Raw genomic sequence first — 24,201 nt, 5'->3', positions numbered from 1 at the left:
ACTGGACTTGTTCCGTCTCTCTGTGAGACAGCACTCATTGTCTCTCTCTGTGAGAGCAGACTCATTCTCTCTCTGTGAGATCAGACTCATTCCATCTCTCTGTGAAACAGGACTGTCTCATTCTACCCTCTGTGAGAGTGCCTGAGATTTGTTTCTCTGTTTGCCTCTACAAGCGCATATCTGAGATAAACAGTGAGAATGCTGCAGACACATTACCAGGCTGCCTTTCATCTTGTGTGCGCCTGCGGCTATGCACCTCAACTTATTTAACACCAAACATCCTGACTTCAAGCCTTCCCGACACCAGCCTGAGATACCTTCCCTATCGCGGTGTCAGTGCAGCACCTTCACCACGACCTAACAGGAAGAGATACTAGCCAGGAGTTATTGGGTATATTCAGTAACTTTAAAGGGAGGGGGAAACTAAAGTAGAATGCTTAGAGCTTTGTGCTGCTGATACCTTATCAATCCAAAGAGCTCTGGAACACTGCCCAAACACTGACGAATACACTGCCCAAATGCTGACGTTTTACTCACACATTTTTTGAGACTTCCTGTGCAAACACAACATTCCTCTACGCAATGTGGAGGAGAAAATTTTGGATCCTTCTCCAGGCGTGCTCAAAAGACATAAACGTTGTGGTCCTCATTTCTAACACAAGCAATTCCTTTGTTCCTCAAGTTCCAAACAAAAATTATAATAAATCAAATGATGCTTCACTGGTATCAGACTGTACTCAGTGCTCTGGTACCATTCAGTCACTTGTAATTCTTGGTCATTCACGGAGTTCAATGCTCATCACAGCTTGTCTTGGAACATTTCCCTTTTCCCCCACGGCGCTTCGCCTGGGCTGCTTGCCTGTAGCTCCCTGCTTCACCCCTCATCAGCCTTGGGGCACCGTGGTAAAACTTTACAGGGGCACAAACGGATTAGAAGTCATCCAAGGATAAGAAAGGTCTCCAGAAAGAGGAATGTTATCAGATGGAATCAATTGAACTGTATGGCGAGGGCCAGACCTTTCTGATGACCCACATAATCGAGTCAGAAATCCTGGAGCTAGAAGTCTTTCAGTCTTTCTGACTCGACTGTGGCTCTGGGCCCTCTTCCCACATTTGTTTCCATCAGTTCTTTGCACTTCAGTTGCGTCAAACACCTTTTTTTGGCATCTTCGTCAAGAAGAGGCAATGAGCCCTGCACTGAAAATTGGCAAGGAGGGATAATCTAGGACAATAAGGGAAACTGACAAAAAGGAGTGCTTTCTTTTCATATTGTCATTATTTGAACTCTTAGCTCAGGACCTACCTGCAAGCAGTCTCTTAACCCCTCCAAACCTGAACATTTGCAGGTATTTCAATGAAATGCCAATGGGGAGAAAGTAGAAAATTTAACCAGCAGGATTTACAATTGAATGCTCTGTATTTTTGTGTCTCTCTAACCTTTTCACTGAATATGCAGTTTCCCATGGTGCCTTGGAAATGACTGACTAATGGGAAGTGGAAAAAAATAAGCTCTGACATTCATTTCCATTACAATGCATTTCTTGGAGTAGTCAGCAGTGTGTACACTCTCCTCTGTCAACCACAATTCATTCAAGACTTTGATATCAGCAGATTTGTGCCATTATATTGTGACATACCTGACAAATCTATGATTGAGCACAACTCAGACATAAAAAGTCAGACTAAGTACTTTAACTATAAGAAATGTAAAATCAAACAGGCATGTCTAAAATGTCAAATTCCCTCACCTGTATTTTTAGATGGGTATTTATTAATCTCTGACACAAAGCATTGAGCGGCATGGACATTTAGATTCTGTGTTTTAACATGCTTGGTTACATTCGGAATATGACTGTGACATCAATTTGGATTCAATCGACATTTGCACATGTGCGCTAATTTTTGTTCTGAAGTACAGTTTGATGAGCTCAGTAATGGTCAAAAAAGCAAATATTTGCGCTTGTTTTTAGTCAGCGTTGTTGATGACAATTTTTACTGGATCCAGAGGTAAATGTCTCAATTGAGAAAGCTCATTGGGGCACGCAAAAGCACCATGATCTCTGACCACATCACCTCAGGGCATGATATCCATATGATAAATGAGATGCTTCTTGGCTGAAGCTGTTGTACGCCCCCCACACACACCCTCAGGAACACACACACAAACACTTACTTCAGCACAGACTGACTTCACACACTCCAAAACATTATTAAATAAACAATACATGGTTAGACACTGTTCACCACGGCAGTCTGTTCACTTTCTGCATTTAGTTCACCTATGCTCTAGGAATATCCTGTGCTACCACCTATCTAAGTAAGATATTCTGTGGCCACTGGTCATGATAAAATTCAAGTATGATTATGTTTTGTACATGGCAATCTTCCAAAGATAAAAAAAGAATCCCACCTAGGTGATACCTCTAAGAACAAAAGGGAAATTTCATTCAACTTCAAGCCATGTATGTGAGTATGCCCATTTTAAAACAATTCTGATTAAGCATCTCACTTGAGGCTACACTGAGAAGTGTGAAGCATCTGGGATCCCAATCTACAGCCTTGCAGTGAGATGTCCAATTCCCTTATCACCACCCTACCCAGTAGGGGCTGAGCGACAGGGTGCTGTACACGAAGGGACTACTTGGCCTCCCCTGCACAGGACCTGAGAGAAACCCCTGCATCCACCCTCACTGGGTCCATTTGCTGGGGCATTGTGGCATGTCAGTTCTGATTAATGGCGGTGTCACGGACCCACGGCGCTGCGTGGAGCACCAGGGAGACACGTAGCCTGACCTTTAATGAGGTTAGGGACGGGAGAGCGGAGGAGCACTGATTAAGTACAATTAAGAATGTGGCCACTTATTTGGGACTACCGAGGGCAGAGACAGTGCTCATGGGCTCTGGGATAAGAATTCATTGATGAGCATCTCTGACATTTAGAACAAGAATCACCACACAGGGAGTTGGTCTACAGGGTATTTCAGGGTGTTGGTTAGCAGCTTACTGTACTCATTGGACTTTCCAAATCAAAAATAATATCAACACAAACCATTTCTAGGGTTCTTCATTGTGCTACAGAGCCCTCAAAAATAAAAAAGTGCTAAACTTTCATGAACATATATATTTGTGTGGTTGCAATATGTTCCACTTTGTGATTATATTATGCTCTCACTTTGTGGGAATTGCTTTACGACTGTAGACATAATACATGATACATTTGCCAAAATCTGGGCATTTTAGGAGTCAGGAAAACACAATGGGCCTAATCCATCAAAATATTCATGAGAATATGAGCGTATTTTATTCTTGGAAAAAGTATGAAAAAGTAGAAAAAAAATGTATGAAAAAGTCACATCTGATTCATGGAACCTGTGGAAATACCCATTTTCCTTCTTACCCTTGTTCATATATTGATGAATGCAAGTCATTCTTAAATTAGATGCTCATGCACATTATCTGTAATTAGCATAAATAAAGATCCCAGTAATCCTATATAAGGATATTCTGACTTTCTGTTGTCTATGGGTTTACCAGAAATGTCATCAGCCAGGGTTTCAGCACATAACTAAGGACAAAAAAGTAGCACTGATAAAGGTCTCTTGACCAAAATGGTTTCTAATTTGCACTTCACCTCCTGCACTCAGGCACTTTTTCTGAAATAAAAACACATTTTTTACAGAACTCTGCATTTGCTTTATTTTTATTTGGTGGTATTTTGTTAGTTCCAGATTATAACCATCTGTAGCTTTACTTTTGTTTCCCTAAACCAACACACCCATGGTAAACTCAGAGTTAAGTGTTACACTATAGATGCAACATCAAATGCTTTTTCTGCACATAACAGCTGTCACTGACAGTATAGACAGATTTACAATTACAATTTGGCAAATAATTATAAACCACCTGAGATTACAATACCTAGTATTTTTATTTATCTATTGGAAATTGAAAAGTGTTTACGTATTCCAACTGTGAAAGGGCATTTTGTTCTCATACAAATCTGATAGCTGCACAATTTGAAAGAAAGGCAAAATGCATGTCTTCTTACTAAAAATAATGTGTGTTTGTGTATCAGGTGCACGTGGTCTGGATTCTTAGTTGATTCCAAAATTTTTGTCAAATTGACTGCATGCACATCAAATGCACAAAATTGTTGTTATGCATGAACAGTGACTCTGGCCCAATGTATGCAAATGTACATGTGAATACAGCACCTGCATATATTTTCTACACAAGCATTCAGCAGTTGGACTCACAGGTGTATATACATGTACATGTGCTCACTAACAATGACACAAAGACTACCTTTGGATAGACAGTATTTCTATTCTTTGTAAATGAAATTAATTTCCACATCACCCAAACTAAATACACATATGCTGTATGGAGATATACGCAGAAATACACATTCTGTCAACAGCAGCTGATCAGAACAGAAACTGCTAAGAAAACCAACAAGTTTGGTGATGGGTTCCCAGAGTACCCATGTACAGTAGCTTGATCCATGTTTCCAAGAAACCCAAATTCGAAAAGCAAATATTATTATGTTTATATAACATGTAACAAATAAATATATTCTAAATCAGACATCACCCCTAGCAGTGATTTATTTTTTTTTTCCAAAATTGTCAGTTGTGTATCATATAATTCCTACCAGCAGTAGTGGTAGCAGTCATCCTGTATATGTGTGTTAATTTGTTTTCTTTTTTTCATCTTCTATAAATGTCTAATTCAAAGTACCATAATCCCAGAATGTGAACTTTACAGTCTACTCATTTCTGAAAGGTTTTCCACTGTATAAATACACCCACGGTGAAAACAGGCTGAAAAAAGCTCCTCTTACCTCTGCCAGTGGGACAATGCCCTGCAGTTCCCTTTGAATAACGTAGATAGCGGAGGTCACCTCTGCCAGTGCCCCTGCTGATCCCGGGTACTCAATCTGCCACCGCACCGACTGGGTGGACTGGAGGTTGATGAAGTTGTCTACCTTAAACTCTACTAGCATGACCTCGTAGAAGGAGCCCTCCAATCTAGACAGAACATACAGAAAAGGGAAAAAGAATTAGACCCAGGGGTGTAACAACCAGCAAAGGAGATGCACAGCAAAAAAGAAAATCTAATCATATTCACAATAACAATAACAATCAGATTAAGGAAAAGAGGAAGAAGAAGAATTATGATAACAAATGCTTTAATTATAAAAACTTTAATAATATATTAGGCATTTTTGAAAGAAATGTATTGTCTTCAAAGATAAAAGGCAAAAAACTGCAACAGTAACAACAAGCAGCACAGCAGCACCATGAGAACAGTAAAACAGTGACCCCACTAGATATTGGCCAGTTTTAAAAGAACAGCTTTTAAGTTGCTTTTGGTGGCAGTCACAGGCTAAAGGTTCATACTAGGATATCCTTTAATTTGGGTTCAGCATAGCTGAGAGCACGATTGTAAGTGGTGCAGACCTCAGTTGTGGGGATGATTAATTTGCCAGCACTGGAGGTGCGCTAGGGTGGGAGTGTAAACTGGAGGAAGATCGGTGTGGCAGCGTGAAGCAAGGCCGTAAAGAGATTTGGATGTCTTCAGCAGTACCACTGTACCGGACTCTAAATTGAACAGATAACCGACAGTGCATGAACGGGGTTTCAAATGAAACGCGCCTGGGATTTGGGTCCAGATAAGAATTCCTGAAGCAGAATTCTATGTGTGCCTCAGTTTATTAGAGAGTCTGTCCAAAATTGCAGCAATTTGAATAAGACTTAATTCGAATCATCAAGCTGGGATGTGATATGGGCACCGACAGGAGCTGTGGTGTCTGTGTGTGAAAACAAGGGTCTAAGTCTCAAAATGTTACATAAGAAGAAAAGCAATTTACGTAACAGGGAGCAACTAAAGCAGTCATGTTGAGGTCTGTAATTTTGAACAAGGTCACTTAGGGGGCAATGGGTTCCGTTGTGTCACTGTTCAGTTTCAGAAAATTTCTATTCCAGTTTTTAATATCCTGAAGGCAGATGACAAGGACAGACAGGGTAACTCAGAGGTAGATTCGGTGCCAAGATAAATCTATGCGTCATCATCTTAACAGTGAAGCCTCACGCCATATTGCCATAACAAAAGAACAAGGATAAGCATACACTGTATAGGGTAAAGAAGAGAGGATCATCCAAACAGTTCTGATTTCACTGTGTGCCTGTGTCTTTAAGCATGCTTGTACATATACACGTGTAAGGTGAGTTTGAGAAAAAAAAAACCTGTAAGTGCTATGGGAAAGGGTTTCAATTGCAGATGTTCAAACTCTAGTCTTGTATTCAACCGTGATATATAAGCACACTGTACCAAATCCTTGACCCCTGCAATTGTCACAGGACTGACCTTTGCCCCAGACAGCCTCCAGCAAATCCCAGATGGTGGGGTTTTATAACCTCAAAAACAGGTTTCATTACAACTCCTCAATTGGCTGTTTGATGGATGTCACAGCTCCTGACCTGCCCTCTTCCAAACTAATTTCATCCCAAATATATAAATAAATAGATGCCACTTTACTACTTGGTAGAGGGAGAGGGGTAAGGAAGGAGCAGGTGGAAAAAATGGATTGTGAGGATATATGAGTTTAACACTTTTGGCCCTCTTTAGAGCATGTAAAAGCAGGTGCGGTTACCTAACACAGAACACACCACGTTGTTATCTTGGGGAAAACGAGAGCTGCTCTGAAGGTACTGTTTTCCAATGTGCTGATCCTTAGTACTTGCATTGTGTAGGTGTGACAGGGGTGTAGCCATTTGTTTTAGGGAGTGGAGTGGCACTCAGCTCAGAGTATTTCAGAGTATTTACATAGTCCTAAATATCCACCACATTAAAGCTACTTTTAAAGCAAATCTGACATACTGTAATTGTTTGTTTTAGCACATCTTTTTGCTTTGTTTCATATTTTGTTCATATTCATGGATAAAACATGTATCAGTGAATGCTTAGTCAAGTTTGCCAAACAATCAGTAGCTCTGCAATTGTTATACTGATCTGTGTCCTCTGTAAATGGGAAGCCAGCTTCACAAAACCTCTCATTACAATTCGATGAAATGCACTTCTAACTCTATCAAACTGAACACTGCACCTCACTCAACAAGAGGCAAACTTTCAGTCTTCCTAAGTTTTGCCACCTTTAGTGAAACCTGTATTAGGCAACATTTACATCTACATTTGCTTGATTGATCACTGAGAGACGTGGATTAGATTATTTTATGACAAAAAAGATGATTAACTACGGATCATTCCATGTCCGCGTGTTGAAACTGTACGGTTACTGACATAAGTTTTATCCATAATTTCAAATTAAACTTCAAATACAAACCCAAAGATATATACATGAGTATTTACGTCTTTTTTTTTTACAACCATTTAATAGTATATGATCATGTGGAAAGATTAGTTTTCTTAGTGTCCTCAGATTTACTACATCATATTGGCTAATTCCAGCACATTTCTGAAATTTCTTTTAACAATGCCAGGCATGAGCAATCTAATCAGGAGTTTCTTGACAAGTACAGACTTCCTAATACCTGTAGTACCCTTCACATGCATCACTCCATACAGCTAGTCAAGGGATGTAAGTGTCATGTTGCATTATTTAGCATTATTTGCATGAATGAACTTTGCTGCCTTTTTCCAGAAATTCATTCTTCATTTCATACATTGGCATGGCATCATTTAGAATTCCAGACAACAATCTATGGATGTAATTTCTAAAAATGGTCAGTAAATACAGAGAGAATTAGGATGGAAAGTGAATATCAATTGAGATTCTAATGCATTACTCAGTATGTTTATGCTTCTGGCCATGCACAAGTTCTTGGCATGCTATCCACATGTGGGCTACTAGATGACAATGGAACCTCTTCAGTGGTCAGACTGTCATGCATAACCCTTCTCGCTAGGTTTATAGTCGCATACATTTTGAGCCATGACACAAAAAGTAAGTAATCATGAACTGTGTAGGGGGCAAAGGCTGTTTCAAGGGCAATGTGGCAGGCATCCTGATAAGCCACACAGACACACCTTTGTCTCACCCTCTCCTTATTAAAGATGTTCTCCCAGCCTATGTGCACTTTATGGCATACACATTAGTGACATTCAAATGCCTAAATAGATTTGAGTGTGCCATTTCCACAAGAGCACTAGCTATTAGCGTCTGTGTATAAGAGTTGTATAAAAAGGACGTAAAGGGGGAGGCTAACGAGAGTTCAGAAACTCTCTCCACCAATAGCAGTGTCCTCAGCCTTGACCCTCAGCTAGGTTCCTGTTAACAGAAACACCACTGTATTTGTGTCAGTCCACCCTTGATTTAGCAGGCCCTCCTTTGGTCCCTCTACAGGGGAAATTAGCTGCGTACTAATTCACAGAGCATGGATCAAAACATCCATCAGACCACGACCAACCTTGTTCAACAGCCGATGGAGAAGAAAACAAATTAGGGGCAGTAATGTGGACTAAGAAGATTACCTTGCCAGGGCAGATTTAGAAAAGTTATTTAGTATTAAGGGACAGATAATAGCATGCCTGATTGGAATAGGTACTGAGATGTGAAGTTATAGCCTAAGCAGGGTGAATCATTGGATTAAGCACTTAATGCATGCAAGACAGGAGGCTTTAGAAGTACAAGGCTATTTGGCTCAATTCAAGTGACTATGGAATATCATTCCAGGGTCTGTATTCATGAGGCAATGCAATGCCAGATCAGGCTTTTGCGATTAGTAGAAACTGAGGCAACTGAAGATGCATAACCAGTGTCTCAGACAGGAATAGCTGGTAAAAGTCTGAGGCCTGGTGTTCTAATCTGAATTGGGAATGACCTTATTTTATTTACTGAGGTGGACAATTCAAACAACGCTGTCTGATAATTAGATATGAGCAGTAGAGTCAGATAATAAACTGGATTGTTGTTCAAGTAAAAGGACTTGCAGCTATTAGCTTAGGCTGTGTATGTTTGTTTTATGTATGTTTTATGTACTTCAGACATATATGAACACCAGCACAAAGCATGCAGTAGTGCTGAAGAGTGAAAACCATTATCAATGACATACAAGCATCATCTGACATACGGAGATCATTGCAGTATGTTGGTTTCTTTTCCCGACAGAAGGACCAGTGGCAAAACGTTTCACAATCAGAACTTTACGAACCCTTTCCATCTTGTGACATTTGTGGTTGTACATTTGCACTATGCAAATGGTATCTCTTAATTGGGATGTGTGTCTTGAGGTATACATAAACACCACACAAGGATCAAGACTGTCCTGAACGATACACAGATACTGTACTAACAGAATGTAAAGGTGTCATATTCATTTGCTTTGGACCCCTAATACATATTTCAAGTTTTCCATACAGTTGGAAAGAGAAGAAACTCAGCTTTCTAACAACACCAATTTTATTTCTCAACTCCAAAACTTAAGTGAATTGCACCAACAGTTACAGAACAGTGGTTTTGAGAAAAATGCCTCCAAAGTTAAGGCTACAGTTACACTCTCCTTCTCGTCAATTACCTGTCACCATTTATCTATGCTCGATTGAGATACTCTGTGTATTTACAGTGGTAGAAACTTTGTATTCCTGTGACATTTCTGTTAAGCTACTAACTAATTAGCTAACTGCTTCATTTACCTTATCTCACATGAGGAATGACAAAAATTCAATCTGATGCAAGCTGGCATACATTTATATAGTATTTCCAATGGGTGATACACCTTTCACAGCAAGATTATATCTTGTAAACTGCTGTCATCCTGGTTGTGGTTAGATTAATTGAAATTATGGTGATGGGGAACCATGAATGTATATTCCAAGCTTCCAGACAATACAAAAATGCCCAGCATTCTGAAAGTTTTTAGTATTTATTAAGTATGATTTTCATATTAAAATGTAAGGAATTATAGTAGAAAACATGTTTTTCTAGCAAAATCATTAAAAGTCCCAAAATGGGTAAAGTGCTACTTGACAAAAATGGCCATTATCCACTAATTTGCCAGTGGGACTTCCAAATGATTGTGATAGAATGCTTCACATATTTGGATAAGAGGTTTATATTCACTGAGAGTTTTGTCATTCACACAAAAATGCTTAAGGCAGAGAGGTGCCACTCTATTTTTTGACTTTACTTTGATTTGGTGCCAAACACACATTTGCAGCTCCTTACAGTGCATGAGGTGAAGTATTGGCGGCATGTGACTAATCTTTCGATACAATTCAGGCCCACATCTCCACCGCCTCAGTAATAATTTGTCAAGAGTGTTAAACATATTCAGGAGGGCAGATTTCTCCTTCGCAGCTGAATTAATTAGACACCATTGATTTCGGCCATTCGCCACCACCAAACAGAAGGCACAGTATTTATTTTGTGTCAGGAGGAATATAACCTGGAGATGGATTCCAAGGCTGCTGGTTGCACAGGGTGTTTAACCTTTGCAGAGAAAGCCATTTTTCCAAGAGGAACCAAAAACCGGTGCTAAAATGATTGGGGGTTGGGTGGGGGACAGTCATAATTACTGAGGCCTAAAAAGCAAGGCCTCAATTTGACAGGTTTATTCAGGTGAGGTGGATTTCTCAGGTGTGACTTGCAATTGTCAGCTTTTATTGAAGTTGCCCTCTCAAGAGAGAGGAGGCCCTCATTTCCCCCATTCCTCCCCCTTGGTTAGAGGCAGTGAAGACAGACACACGGGAGACTACCGATTGGATAAAGGTCTAGTCTGACCTCATCTCACAGTGGACTAAGCAAGACAAGCCGAGTCCTCAGAAGAACTGTGTTAACCGGCCTTCTTTCTTGTCCTGTTGGGGAATTCATTAAACTGGATGCTGGAGGGCAACACTTAGAGCAGGGGTGTCAGACTCCAGTCCCTGAAGGACTGTGGGCATTTTTCCTTCCAACCTTCTGTCTTAATGGCTCGACAAAGCTAATTATCCACAAATTCTGCATGTTCTTGTGTTAGTGAAGAAAAAAAAAAAAGATTAACACCAAACACTAAAATGCACTCTGAGCTTGGGAAATATGTGGGTTACTAAATTCCTAAAAATCTGGAAGCCTTAATTACATAACAATATCCTGCTAATTCGATAATTAGACCAACTAATTACATAGGGGTTCGGCCAAAACAAAAACAAGCATATGCTAGCTACCCCCCTCAAGTTAGTGAGTCTTTCACGCCTGGTTTAGGAAGAAGGGGGCGTTGGAGCTCTAAAACTTTTTTAAGAAAAAAATGTCTGACTCCCCATTGTCAGTCTGGACATTAGTAACAGTTCCTTATTATCTGCTCCAAGATTCCTGTTGGAACAACCCTCAGGTGCATCCTTTTTCAAAGCAGGAAAAAAGGATAATTTCAGAGTCGGAGCTCATTGGACGCTTACATTCATTTCACTGAACAATTTTCTGTCATCTAAATTGTACTTTAAGAGACAACAAACAATTTCAAGGAACATTGTTACATTCAGGTGAGATGGATTTTTTTGCTCTTTGCTGTATTGCTATGGTGCAAGATACCCCCATTTCCCTGCCTTTTGCAAGTTTAAATATGGCTATTTTGAAGCAAAAAATTCTTTTACGTTGTGTAGCCCATTAGTGTATAATGGTTCCACAGAGTTCCTTTTCTGACAATGTTTGACTGTACTTTGGACACAGAGACATGAATAGCAGAATCATTGGAGCCATTCATTTTCATCTGTGAAGTGACAACAACATGTGAGGTAACCAACTTTCGTATGGCATACATTTCGCAAATAACTCTTTATTGTTTTGCTAAAGTACAAATAAAAATGACCAAAAATATGCAACTCAAATGTGGCTTCTACACCAAAATCACCATATATATATATATATATATATATATATATATATATATATATATATATATATATATATATAGTGTATAATAGTATACATATTGTAAACATGTAATCACATATATAATACATATATTACATATATTACATATATTTCATCTCTTGTCCACCAAACAAAATCTCTGGTCTTTCTGATCATGGTGCTTTGGAAACAGATTATTATGAACAGATTATTATTAACTGTATATTACATATGCATACGTATATGTTTGTAAAGAAATACAGCTGATGACTCTCAAATTTCGTTTTGCATTTCAATGTGAATTGCATTCATACTCTTTGTCAATCTATTGATTATAAAGCTATAAAGACAGACTTTAAAAGCGTTAGTTGTTGCAGAGAGAGAAGGAACATGTTTACGTGTGCATCAGGAGGAATGTGATAAGGGGTTGAGTAATGTCTTTTGAAGTCTTGCAGAACATTTTGTGAAATTGAGGAAACTACATTTTCCAGGCAGCAATTTTGAAGGCAACAGCAAGAAAAGTATTTCACACACTGTTCGGTATGCTGTTACGCCAAAACAATTTTCTACCATTACACAACATAAATTAGGGCAGTATTATGGCTTAATTAAGGGTTACACTTGAGAGAGTGTCAGGCAAGCAAACTAATCAGATACTGTCTCCGAGCTTGGCCATTACCGCTGAGCACTGAGACAGACAGCCTAACAGGACCACACAGCAGGCATCTGGGCAATGGGCCCTTCTCTGTGGGGGACTGTTACTATCCATTTCTCCAGGTAGGCCAGCTTAGTCACTGGGGCACCACTAATGCCAAAGAGGAGAAGGTGTAAAATTTCAAGTCACTCACCTTTATTTCAGATGACTTCCACATTTAACAAAGCTCAATTGAAAAAGACACCTCTGTTGTGGAGTGTTTTTTAACCTGGGAGTTACTACACAGTACATTTTTCATAACAATCCCAGCAAAAGAGGGACAATGACAGTACAGGGGTTTGCAATACCCACTTTGTACCAAAGTCTATGTTGTAAAGTTGTGATTTCTCATATTTGCATCAGGCACACACAGCCCTGTCAAGGCAACATTTAACACCTCTGTGTCAAGATTAGGACTCTCTCTCCTAGAGGATAATGAGCCAAAGCAATGTTCCACCCCGCAGAATTGTATTTTCAGCCCCACTCAAGTTCAGCATGCTGCTAAGTATATAATGAACAGCCATTTTCACCTTTCCAGGGTTCCACCTCTTATCACTGAGAGCACCTAACAGCCCTGCTGTTTTGAGTGATACACTGACAGGGTCCTGTTTTCCTCTGTATCCCATTCTTTATAACACACACATATCCACACACCCAAAGGCATGTACACACACAGACAGGCATGTACGAATATATTTATAGCAACCCGATTGTTTCTAAAGGCAATGTTGTGTAATAGAATAACAATAATGTTATAAAGAATGACATTCAATTTATTTCAAGTTACAAGTAGGCCACATCTGCTAAGACTGGTGACATTTTATACAGGAGGAAATTCTTTTAGATCAAATATATTACTTTAAAAAATGGCAAACTCAACAGACAGTGTTTGAATACGGAACACCCAAAGTCTGAACAATAGCAACAAATGGAAAAGAATCTTGTTCAAACGAACAATTCTTTTCCACAATGATAAGACAGTGACCCCAAAAGGTAGCACTCCCTGGTATTCTATCAGAGAATATGGAGTAACAGAAGAGGCAACGTTATCTCCTCTAGCCGTGCAACACAGCCGGATACTCCAGGGATTTGAAAGGACGTGGCCCCACCTGAAATTCACAGAGGAAATCCCACAGGGGAGGGGGGTTGAGTGACAGAGGAAGGGTGAGGGAGGGGGGGTGGGTGGCTAGGTGGGGGACTTGAGGAACTTCTTGTACTTGCGCTGTATAGAGGAGAGCCGTCATTCCTACCAGAAGCCTCAGGTAAAACTTGACACAGCGACGACTCGGGGAGCATGGCGCGGCGGGATTTCAGACAGCCGTCAAGCGGCGGCGGGGTGGGTCCTTGAGCAACCGAGCGTGATCAGAGACACGGAGCTGTCACCAAGCCCAACCTTCACGACTGAGCACTGCGTCACGGCACCCGGCCCGCCAGCTCCGCTTAAGACCCTTTTGCCCTGAGCAAACACAACTTTGCAAGCCCAGGCAACACTTCCAGGTTCTGCCAATCTCTTCAGAGGGACTAGACCTTTGTGTCATTTTCAGTACATTCTGAAATTTTACACCACTTCATAGAAAAACTGCTCTGAAAGACTCCAGTCCCTGTTTTTTTTTTTCCTTTTTGCCTCACATTACTTTTCTACATTTTTTACAACTAATACTAATTGTTAATTAATTCAGTGGTACAGTGCTTGTTGCATAATTTATAGCAGAGGCCTATATTTTACAGAGGGTGTAGCACATTCAGTTCATCCCTTTCTGATAACAGCCAAGGATGTGTTGTGTTAAATCATGTTGTGCAATGTCTAATCAAAACAACCTACTCCCAGCCTGTGCATGAGTATGCTGTTAGGGGAAGGGATTAGCGAATGTTAGCCAAAGTTGCCAGGTGACATGCAGCTGTGAGAATGGACCCTGGTGTGGGCAGTGGGGGTGGGGGGGATGGACCCTTCTGCTGAGCACAGACCATGTAACCGAATGAGAGCCACATCACTGCCCCCTCACACACCAAACCCTCGACAGCTTTGGGAGGTGAACCGCAAAGGCCACGCTGAGGCCACTTTAAGGCATGCCTGAGCTTCTGTCTGTCAGAGCGACTGTGCGGAGGATTGTACAACCCCCCCCACCACGCATCTCCAATCAGCCTTTCCTCGCCGCCCTCTGGGATACTGGGAGGAACACACCCCGGCCCAAATGAAAACCCTCCTTAAAGCTATCACACACTCAGCGCTTGGTGATGTGTCCCCAGTGACGGTCCCTTTCTATTAATTACCGCTCGTAGCGTGTTGTGCGAGAGCCGAGAGGGGACTCCGAAGGCGCACACCCTCCGAGTGTCCTTGAGAGCTGACCAGCATGGGCGCAAATGACAAATTGCATGCCACCATAGACATTTTAATAGGATTTAAAGGAGCACCCCCACTGCAGAGCTTTCTCTTCCGCAAAAAGAACATCCTAGATGAAATAAATAGAGATGTGAGAGGATGTAATTTCCCGGCAGAGCCACGACACGCGCAGGTGAGTCCCTTGATGAGGCAACTCAATTAGAGACATTGTTACATTACCACACACACACACACACACACCTACATGCAGAGCGTGGGCCCAAAGTAAGAAACAATGCCCTCCACCTGCGCAACCCCGGCTTCCAGAGCCCAGGTAATGGCTTCCTGCACACCATCATCCAGCCCCGAGCACTGGCAAGGAGCCTAATTTGATTTGGCTACCGCAGCATTTTTTAAATAATCTGCATGGTTTATTGGACACTGATTGGTGTCCCCTGACCTCTGTTCTCTGGCAAATACGTTTCTTCTCTGCCAATGAGACAATGCAGCCCATTAGAGCCGTGATCCACAAATTGGTCTCTTTGTCAAATGAAAACACGTTATCGGATGGAGAGATTTAGGGCCGTCTCTGTAAGCTTATGTTAACAGGCAATACATAATGTCAAGTAATCACAACATAAGAAACAAAGCAACATTGGCAGGAGCCCTGCTTTTGAGTGCACTGAAACAATGCACACAATGCCCACATCAATTAAATCAAGTGTTGAGCACATGGGGAAACGACAATCCTCTGGGATCCTGCCAAATCAGGATTTAACCTTGTGCTCTGTGTTCACAACACATCGAATCTACTGCGGAGGCCAACATGTCGCTTTCCCTCACTATAGGAAACAAACACATTTTATCTAGATGCAATTAATAAACAGAAAAATAAAGGGAGCTGAACTGCTCCAGTGTCAACCTTGTTACCAGGTCTGGGGCACATGAAAATGAGTTGCTTCTTCTATTTTCTTTGCTGCACACCAACCCTCGAACATCAGATGGCATCATCGCACAACCCCTGGTGTACGCCAGCATGGGCACCAAGCTGGGCTCGTGATCCAGGAGGGGTAAGAGAGAATACAGTCTTATATGCAAGTCAACGATACTTCCTTGAAGTCATGGTAAAATTAATCTCTTAGGCACACTGGTTCTTGACATTATATTTAGTGTTTCAAAGTCATTAGTTTACCGCTGACCGACAGATCTATCCCCTACTACTATCCCCTATTACAGATCAGATATAATAAAGAGGCTCACCAAGCAGTATTAAAACATTCAGAAATGCAAGTGGTGTACTGCAGGTTAAGTGTTCTCTCTTTTCAGTTATTTCAGTGTTATAATATCCAATGAAATGACAGACCTTTTCCTCTGCAGCTAATGGTTTAAATATCTCTTAAGTTAATGCCACTCCAGGAGTCCAATAAGAGGGAAAGCACCGAGCTGTCTCAGGTGAAATGCGCTTCTGATAGCATTTAAGGGACATGACACGGCAGAAAGGAACAGTGACTTAAACTCGCCGTCATCCTCAGAGGTAAGCCACTTAAGACTATTTTTGGCACTTTTGCAAGGACAATGTTGATCGATAAGAAGTGAGTCGTGACATAACGCCGGGAGGGGGCTGACAACATATGAGAGAGCTGGAATGTGCAATATAGTGTAACCTCTCTCTCTCTCTCTCTCTCTCTCTCTCTCTCTCCCTCCCTCTCTCCATATATCACTCTCTGTCCTTCTCCTTCTCTTTCTTTCTGCCTCTGTCTCTGCAGTACAACACAGGTGTCTTCCTGCGCATCAACTGCTCCTGTCCATCTAATTCCCAGAACCCTTGGATACGCTCGGCTTCCTGACATCTGCCTGCATGAGAAACCTGCTGACTGTCCACGTGGAGGCTTCAAGTTCACTGTCACAGCAAGCAGAGATCATAAACAAGCAGCCTCACGCTCTCAGCCAGCACCTGGTTTGCTTGGGGAGAAAAAAAAAAAAAACAGCAGAGAATTCATTTCAACTTCTCTCAAAGCGATCAGCTGGTTACCAGTCACTTTTCTCTTTACATTAGAGGACATTACACGACACAAACTCCCCTTTCAGGCCCTAAAAACAACTTCAAACATGGAAAACCACTTCCTCCTCCACGAGTGAATGAACAAATCACACTCGCCTCATGGATCCCTTTCAAGGTAGCTTGTAAACAGCATAATCAATCTTTCATCTTGATCTAATGGAGCGTCTGAAGACCTCTGGTTACTCACAGAGAAGGAAAAAACTGGAAGGTATACGGTAACATCATGCAACAGGTACCTAAAATGCATCTCAAGGTCAATCGTACAGTCCCTGATGTTTTTCATCAAAGGAGCAGCATTGCTTCCACAAAATCGTCCTGTGGATGAAATCACACTCAATCCTGAACTTCAACTGACAATTAAATCCAGGTGTTACTATATGCAATACTGCAACACTTTTTTCATTCATTCTGGTGATTAGTGATCATGTTGAACCGTACTCGGCCAAAATAATGCTTGCATTCGACTGTGTGTCAAAAGACAAGCTCTGCCTGAACCCGGGTGTGAATGACCCAATAAAGGCAGAGCATTAGGCATTAGAAGCATGGGAGGAAAGCAGACGCTCCTGACAACACCAAGTGTTGGTGGTAAATAATTGAAAGACCCCTGGAGAAGTCCAGGCCTGGGCATCCCCACTGTGACCGTGCCACAAGAAGCACGCTCCAACAAACACTGGCCCTCTCTTCAAGCAAATACATGCAAATGCTCTCAGCCCTTTTGGAGGAAGGGGGGGGGATGCATGGCATGAGCTGTGAAGAGCAAACAAACGAATCAGAGCCCAACAAAAAGCAGCAGCCACCTTGGTGAACCACGGGTAAACATGAGCAAAGAGCAAAAGAGAAGAGGGTTGACTACAGGAGGGAAATGGGTCTCTTATGACATGCAGGCTTTTCATCTTGAGCGCTGCATCACCTCATAACATGTGACATGCATGCCACTCAGGAATATGCTTTGCCAAAGCACTTTGTTGATCACACCACAAGTGTGGCTGTCTGCTTCGAGTTTAATCAGAAAAGATTCAACAAAATGGTCAGGTTACAGCAGATTGTGTATCACATTTAGTCCATCCGTAGTAGGGGTACTTAGAGTGAGTACCCCTACTCATTCTAAGGGTTGCTTTTCAGCATTGACAAAGGCCCCGCCAACCAAAAGTTATGGTGCTACTAAAGACAAAAATAACAGTAAAGAAGCCTTCAACCTCATCATTATTTAATAACTTCTGATTAAATCGTATTTAGCTTGATTGTGATACCGCTGGTGGCGGAAACAAAATGCAGGTAAATGCGCAATGAATAAAACAAAACACACCAGGGGTGAAGGCAATTTGCAGAGTGGCAGGATAAAGACCTCTGCTAAATGCGTTCATCAGTGCATTATTTTGAAATTATTTGTAAGATAATTCAGAAGTGTATCTGTCTTTTTCCCCTACGAATTTACCAAAAGTTACCGCACGCCATGCATGTGCTCCAATTAGTCATTCATTTTCTGTCATCCACTGATATATGAGAGGTTTGTAGTAAAACAGTTATTTGAAAGGAAGTTTCGAGGGTTCACAAGAGGTCATCAAACAAGCCTGCAGATGAGCAAAAGATTACAGTTTGAAGAGCGATCAGTTTAGGGACCTGTGCTTGGGCTTCCTCTGCCTTTTCTTTAAACACTAAAAAACTCTGGCTCTGGCTCTGGCTTTTGTTGGGTTCGCAATGTTTTTCACCACAACCCCCTCCCCCCAATTTTCTTTCCAGACACCCTTCCATTCTGATCTGTCCCACTTTCAGATTTGAACAAAGGAAGCTATTGAAATGAAGCAAAGGAATGAATTCACCCACCCCGCTCCAAAAAAAAAAAAACAGGCAACATGTAATAACCATGCTCAAAATATGAGAACAGCAGTGTTGCGCGTTAAAGGGAAAAAAAACCCTGGGTTGAAATGAATATGTGACGGAAACACATCTGTCACCACATCCCTCCGCCCCCCTGCCAATCTCCCACCAGAAACACAAAATAGCTGTCCCGAACTGACATGTACTTTATCTTTTGTAATATATCGATTTAGGGCCACAGGATCAAATACTCCTCTTTTTTTCCCACGTAAGAAGAGGAGAGGAGGCTGAAGTATACTGCAGTGGGCTGGACCAGAATGGGGCAGGACGTGGTTATCTATCAGGTGGGCGTGCAAGGCCAGAAGGTGAGTGTGAAGGAAGGACTGTTGAAAAGCATACATGTCAAACGTCCCTGTACACAGCATGGAGGAGCCAGCCTGCCACATTTGAGAGATGAAAACTCACCTGATTGATTTGTTAATGGGACTCTATGTAAATGTATTTCAATATTTCCTCCCACCCATGAAAAATCAATGAGGATATGAAGAAAAGTGGGAACTGTAATTCAGATATTTTGAAGAAAATGGGTAATACTTTGGTAAAGGTATTGACACTAACTACAATCCTACACTTATTGGGCTTACTCGTTTGACTGTGAATCTGCTGAAACAGGATGCAGATGGACAGACCCCTAATAATAATTAGGGTCCCCTAATAAGGAATGTTGAGACACCTATCCAGAAATCCTATATTCATTAAAATGGTGCTCCAAGTGAAAGAAGCTCAACAAGGCAAAGCTGATGAAGGCCCTCCCTCTGTGTGCAGAACAAATGATGGCAACAAAGTAAAATAACTTCTGTATAAATATACGGCAGTGTTGGGAACAGAGTCAAGACCGATATCATAATCGAGTTTGTGCTTGCGATTTCCTTAGTTTAAATACAATTAGCTTTTCTCCAGCCGTTGACAGGAAATTGACTCACATTAGACTCAGGAGTTCGACCCAGGCATTTGTGCCGGGCCCGCTTCATTTGTATGCAGGCACGTTTAATAGAGTCCTTTTCTTTTGCCGGGCCTTTGTGCCACAAACAACAAGCCTCCCTCTGCTTAAAATTCATTGCCAACATAATGCAGAAAACAGAATGTAAACGATTGATTTTTTTTTCCATAAAGGAAAATCAGGGGACCGATTTTATGAGTCCCCCTCTCTAAAATGAAAAGCTTATCCTGTTATGAATGTCGAAGAGTCCAACAGAGGGTTAGGTATGAAATAATATACAACTCTTTCCCTTCAAGAGGCAGGCATGTGTCAGAAGGAATGTCACGGTGCAGCTAGGAGGGAGAATTCCACGGAAGCAAATCCAAACCTGATTTGGGCCTTCCTTTCCATTCTGAGTTAAACCTTTCCCCAGTAAGAGCCACAGATGAATAACCACCAAATTGGCATTTCAGTGAGAAATCTGTGAAATGGTACGATAAAGAGTGGCTCTATATCTCTGTGGTACTTCCAAGTTGAACAATTTGTTATCTAACAAGCAGCCTTGAAGCAAAATCACAGTTACAGTACATTAGCTTTTATTGCAGGTGTGTGCTTACATACAGTACATGACAGGTTGACACTATATAATAATATAAAATGCAGAAACATGTCTCTAGAAATTTCTTCTACATTTAAAAAGGAAGAGAAGATGAGTAAAGGATTTAAGTGCTAGGAGATTTAATTTCCCACACAGTTGGATACCTTGATGGAGTCAAAACATATTTTCACAGTTAGGGATTCAGAAAAAAAATATGTATATGTACCTAAAATATGTACTTATATTTTTTTCCTCTACAGTATTATCAATCAGATGTCTAACACCAAAATATTATTTTTTTATTTTACAACTTTAAATATTTTCATCAAGGAAAATTCATTTTTAAATAGAGTAAAATAAAATGTTGTACAGTAGGCAACGGGCACATGACAACTCTAGTCACAAAATTTCAGGTATCAGTACTTTCAGTGGTACAGCAGATGTTTTCACACATTCAGATTTTTCATGGCAATGTTTTAATAATCATGGGTTCAAACATTTTAATGCCAATTGTCATGCAACCATTTACGCAACCATTTTAAACCTTGCCATTTTAAACGTTGTAAACCTTAATGTCAAAAATACACTGAAAAATTAAGGAACCATGAAAAAATGAATCCTGGAGAAAGTTTGTATTCAATGAGTCCTTTTCAAGAAAAATTGCTTCCAATGGTCCCAGTAGTAATATGCAGCAAAAAACCGGAGGGGGAAAATACTGTGATACAGGCGAAGAGGTCGATCTCCGCTTGCCGGGACTATAAATACTGGCGTATATTCGGGGACTAAAACATGCAACTGCACGGATCAAACTGACTGAATTGGGCCAGGTATCAGGCTGCCTGTCACTGGAAAACTCAGACCTCGGAAACACCAACCCCCCAAAGATTCCCGCTCTGACTGCTGTGGTACATCTTGGTTCCATGGGAGCACCACTTCAGCCTGCCCCTTGCCTGTCTACTGTCAGTGTCTGCCCCACCACTGAGGAAGGACCCCTCTGCCCCTCGTCCCATATCTCACAGCTCCTCCCACCACCTAGGACCAACAAGACCTCATCACGCACAGCCACATTGGAGCAAGCCCGCTGGTTGGCCAGCTGCAAGGGCAGCCTTTCACGTCATCTCAGGCAATTACAGTAGCTACATCAAACTGAATACAGAGCTATTTCATTTTAGACTAATTAGGGGGAAAAAAGCCTGGCCCCGGAGGACAGGGGATGGATTCAGAGTTTTCAATTAAAAGGGAAAACGGACAGTAGAACACGGAGGGTGATGCAGTGGGTAGCCTACTCTGATAACCAGGCCAGGGAGGTGCTCCCAAGGCCAGGGAGAGGGGCTCAGATCCAGACACAAGCCAGCGGAAATTAAAACTCTGATGCTACCATCATAGCCATTTATATTTATCAAGGCCAGTGCTCAACAGTTCAGATGCCCCCAGCATAAAGCCAATGGAAGTGAAGAAGTTCAGTTTCTCAGTCAAACTGGCACATGCTGCTGAGAGGCCCATTGCCCATTGTAAAAGAATACTGGAAGGGACCAAAGTCCTGTCAAAAAAATAATGCTTGAAGAGATACTTGCATTAAGGTTCAATAATGGCTGTAGTGAATGCCGACACTCTGTATCGTCATAGACTAAGGCCAGATGATTAAGTAAGTTAGGATTTTCTGGAACCCAGAAGGTGATGATAGCTGAACCTTCCAATTTCCAGCCCTCATTCCAGAAGGGGAATGGAAAAAGACTTCTTAATGGAAGGATCTCCTCTGGGAATGGAAAAATCCATCTCCATACTTTAGAGTGCCGGTCTGGGATCTGGCCACAGCGCCCCAGGGGAGACATCAAGATCGTTTTGGTGCTGCTTATCACTTGACTAATCAGCGAAATTGATTTGATCTTGCCCGTCGTTAAATTAAGGCCAGCTAATGTCAGCCTGCTTGGCCTGGTTTAAAAGCAGCGGCCCTCTGAAAGTTTTTGGGTCAAACGGGTGTCTGTGGACAGAGCAGTGGACGGGGGCTGGTAGGCAGCATCAGACATAATGCATTTGTAATAGCAACTGCCAATTCCTTAATTTGCTGCTAAAGCGCTGGCCATAATAAAGGTCACTTGGGGTACTGGGAGCCGCCCACAGGTCTATGGCGTAAGTCCAGCAACACTACAGTAGGACCTCTTCAGAGAGAGCCTGGGGTGTAATGTGCATGCATGCTAGAGTGCGGGAGGGATGGGAGGATGGAGGGGTGAGGTGGCACTGCAGGCCCCTCGACCGTCCATTTCACACAGGCTGAGTGCTCCTCTTTGAGGAAAAAGGTTATTGATTTTAACTCGAACAGAATTTAGAGCAATGCTATTAATGGAAAAACATGTATCTCCAGGGCACCAGTCCAGCCCAATGTGTGGCTAAAGTCATACTGCAGAGCTTTTACTCCGAGCCTTAAACACAAGAGAAATATTTTTATGTGTCTATGATTCAAGAATCTACTGAAGCACAACCTTCAAACTTCCAAGGGTCACCCCCACTGCTTTCAAACCCTTTCATTATTATTGCACACAGTTTACCATCAGCCTCTGCTGATATCATATTGTAGTGTGCATTAAAGCAAGACTTAAAATTACTACCTTATTGCCAATACAGAAAGCAATGTATCAGCACATAACCCTTAGCTTTACTGGCCAAGATTTGAAAAGGTGGAATCTCATCCTTTTATCTCCCTCTTTGTTCTGAATATTGTTTTGCATAAGTAGAGAATTAAAGCTAAGGAAATGGAGGCAGATTGTTAACCAACATAATTTACCCCCGAAAACAATTCATACTGATACGGCCTGAAGGACTGAAGTGATGAGATCCTGGAACATCTTGGTTGCCAGACAGTATTATGAGCAAGCATAATGCAAACAAAGCTGTTTATCAAAAGAAATTTACATTTTTAAATGGGATAAGACAGAGAATTCAGTGCAGAGAGTTAAGCACCGGTATATTCTGGGTAAATGTTTAAAGTGGGGTGGGGCAAAACAGTCTGCAACCAATGAAACTGAATTGCACTGCAAGCCAAGCAGGACATTCAAATTTGAATAAATGCCTTTTATTTTTTATCAGGAGTGCAAATGCCCTCTATTCCAAATTAAAAATGTGTCACACTGTGCGTTTAAATGCGCTCATTGCTCATGCGTACTGTCATTTAATTTCTGTTAAAAACACAAACAAATGAATTTCCTCCTTTGCTTTCACCCATGGATGAAACTGTGAGACTGGCCTCCCCCTGATATGAGAAAAGTGACAGAGAATCTCAGGGGTGCACATTACCGTCTGGGAGGATTCCACTGTTTGTGCTGAAAAATTAAGAGAACGCGGCTGCACATGAGATTGGGGAGGGACAATGAGTGTCGGATTCAATCCTGTTACTTATTCAGAGTTTGCTGAGCAACGAGATGCTTTTAAGAGTGGCAAACCCAACAGACTGAACATTTACCCGCCAGCGAAAACAAATTATGATTCATCAGACCAAAATCAAAGCCATGCGAGGTTTTAACCATTCCAACTGAAAGAAGTCCACTTCAATATTGGCAGAATGTTCTTTTTAATTTTTTTTTATTTTATTTTATTTTTTTATCAGTGAGTGCTAGTCACTTTCAAAGGCCGCCACAATGCGGAGCCTGCTCCGTACGTTTTGTTGGCTGTTGTTTTTCTATTGGTAATGCGTTCTCACCATGCCGCAAAGGTTAAAACCTTAATGGTATGACTGCTCTTTAAATAATGAAGCACTCTTGTCAGATCTGTTATGAAGGCCAATGCAAATAGATCGGTAATTGGAAGCACTCCTTCCTTCAACAACATTGGGCGGATTAAATGTGAAAACTCTTCACACCACCCGTGAGCATGTGTGTGTGCGTGTGTGCG

At 41.5% G+C, this 24,201-nt stretch overlaps 1 protein-coding gene across 1 annotated transcript in view; it reads right to left on the bottom strand.

Moving 5' to 3' along the window:
* si:dkey-215k6.1 (transmembrane protein 132C) overlaps window positions 1-24,201 on the bottom strand; it is a 165,473-nt gene that overhangs the window by 37,121 nt on the left and 104,151 nt on the right. The window contains exon 4 of the mRNA XM_036527031.1: window positions 4,844-5,030. Coding sequence (XP_036382924.1) covers window positions 4,844-5,030 — 187 coding nt within the window. The remainder of the gene's footprint in view (window positions 1-4,843; window positions 5,031-24,201) is intronic.

Source organism: Megalops cyprinoides, chromosome 4 (assembly GCF_013368585.1).
Source record: "Megalops cyprinoides isolate fMegCyp1 chromosome 4, fMegCyp1.pri, whole genome shotgun sequence".
Taxonomy (NCBI): Eukaryota; Metazoa; Chordata; class Actinopteri; order Elopiformes; family Megalopidae; genus Megalops; species Megalops cyprinoides.
Note: the sequence above shows the minus strand (reverse complement) of the source record. Positions and strands in the feature narration are given on the sequence as shown.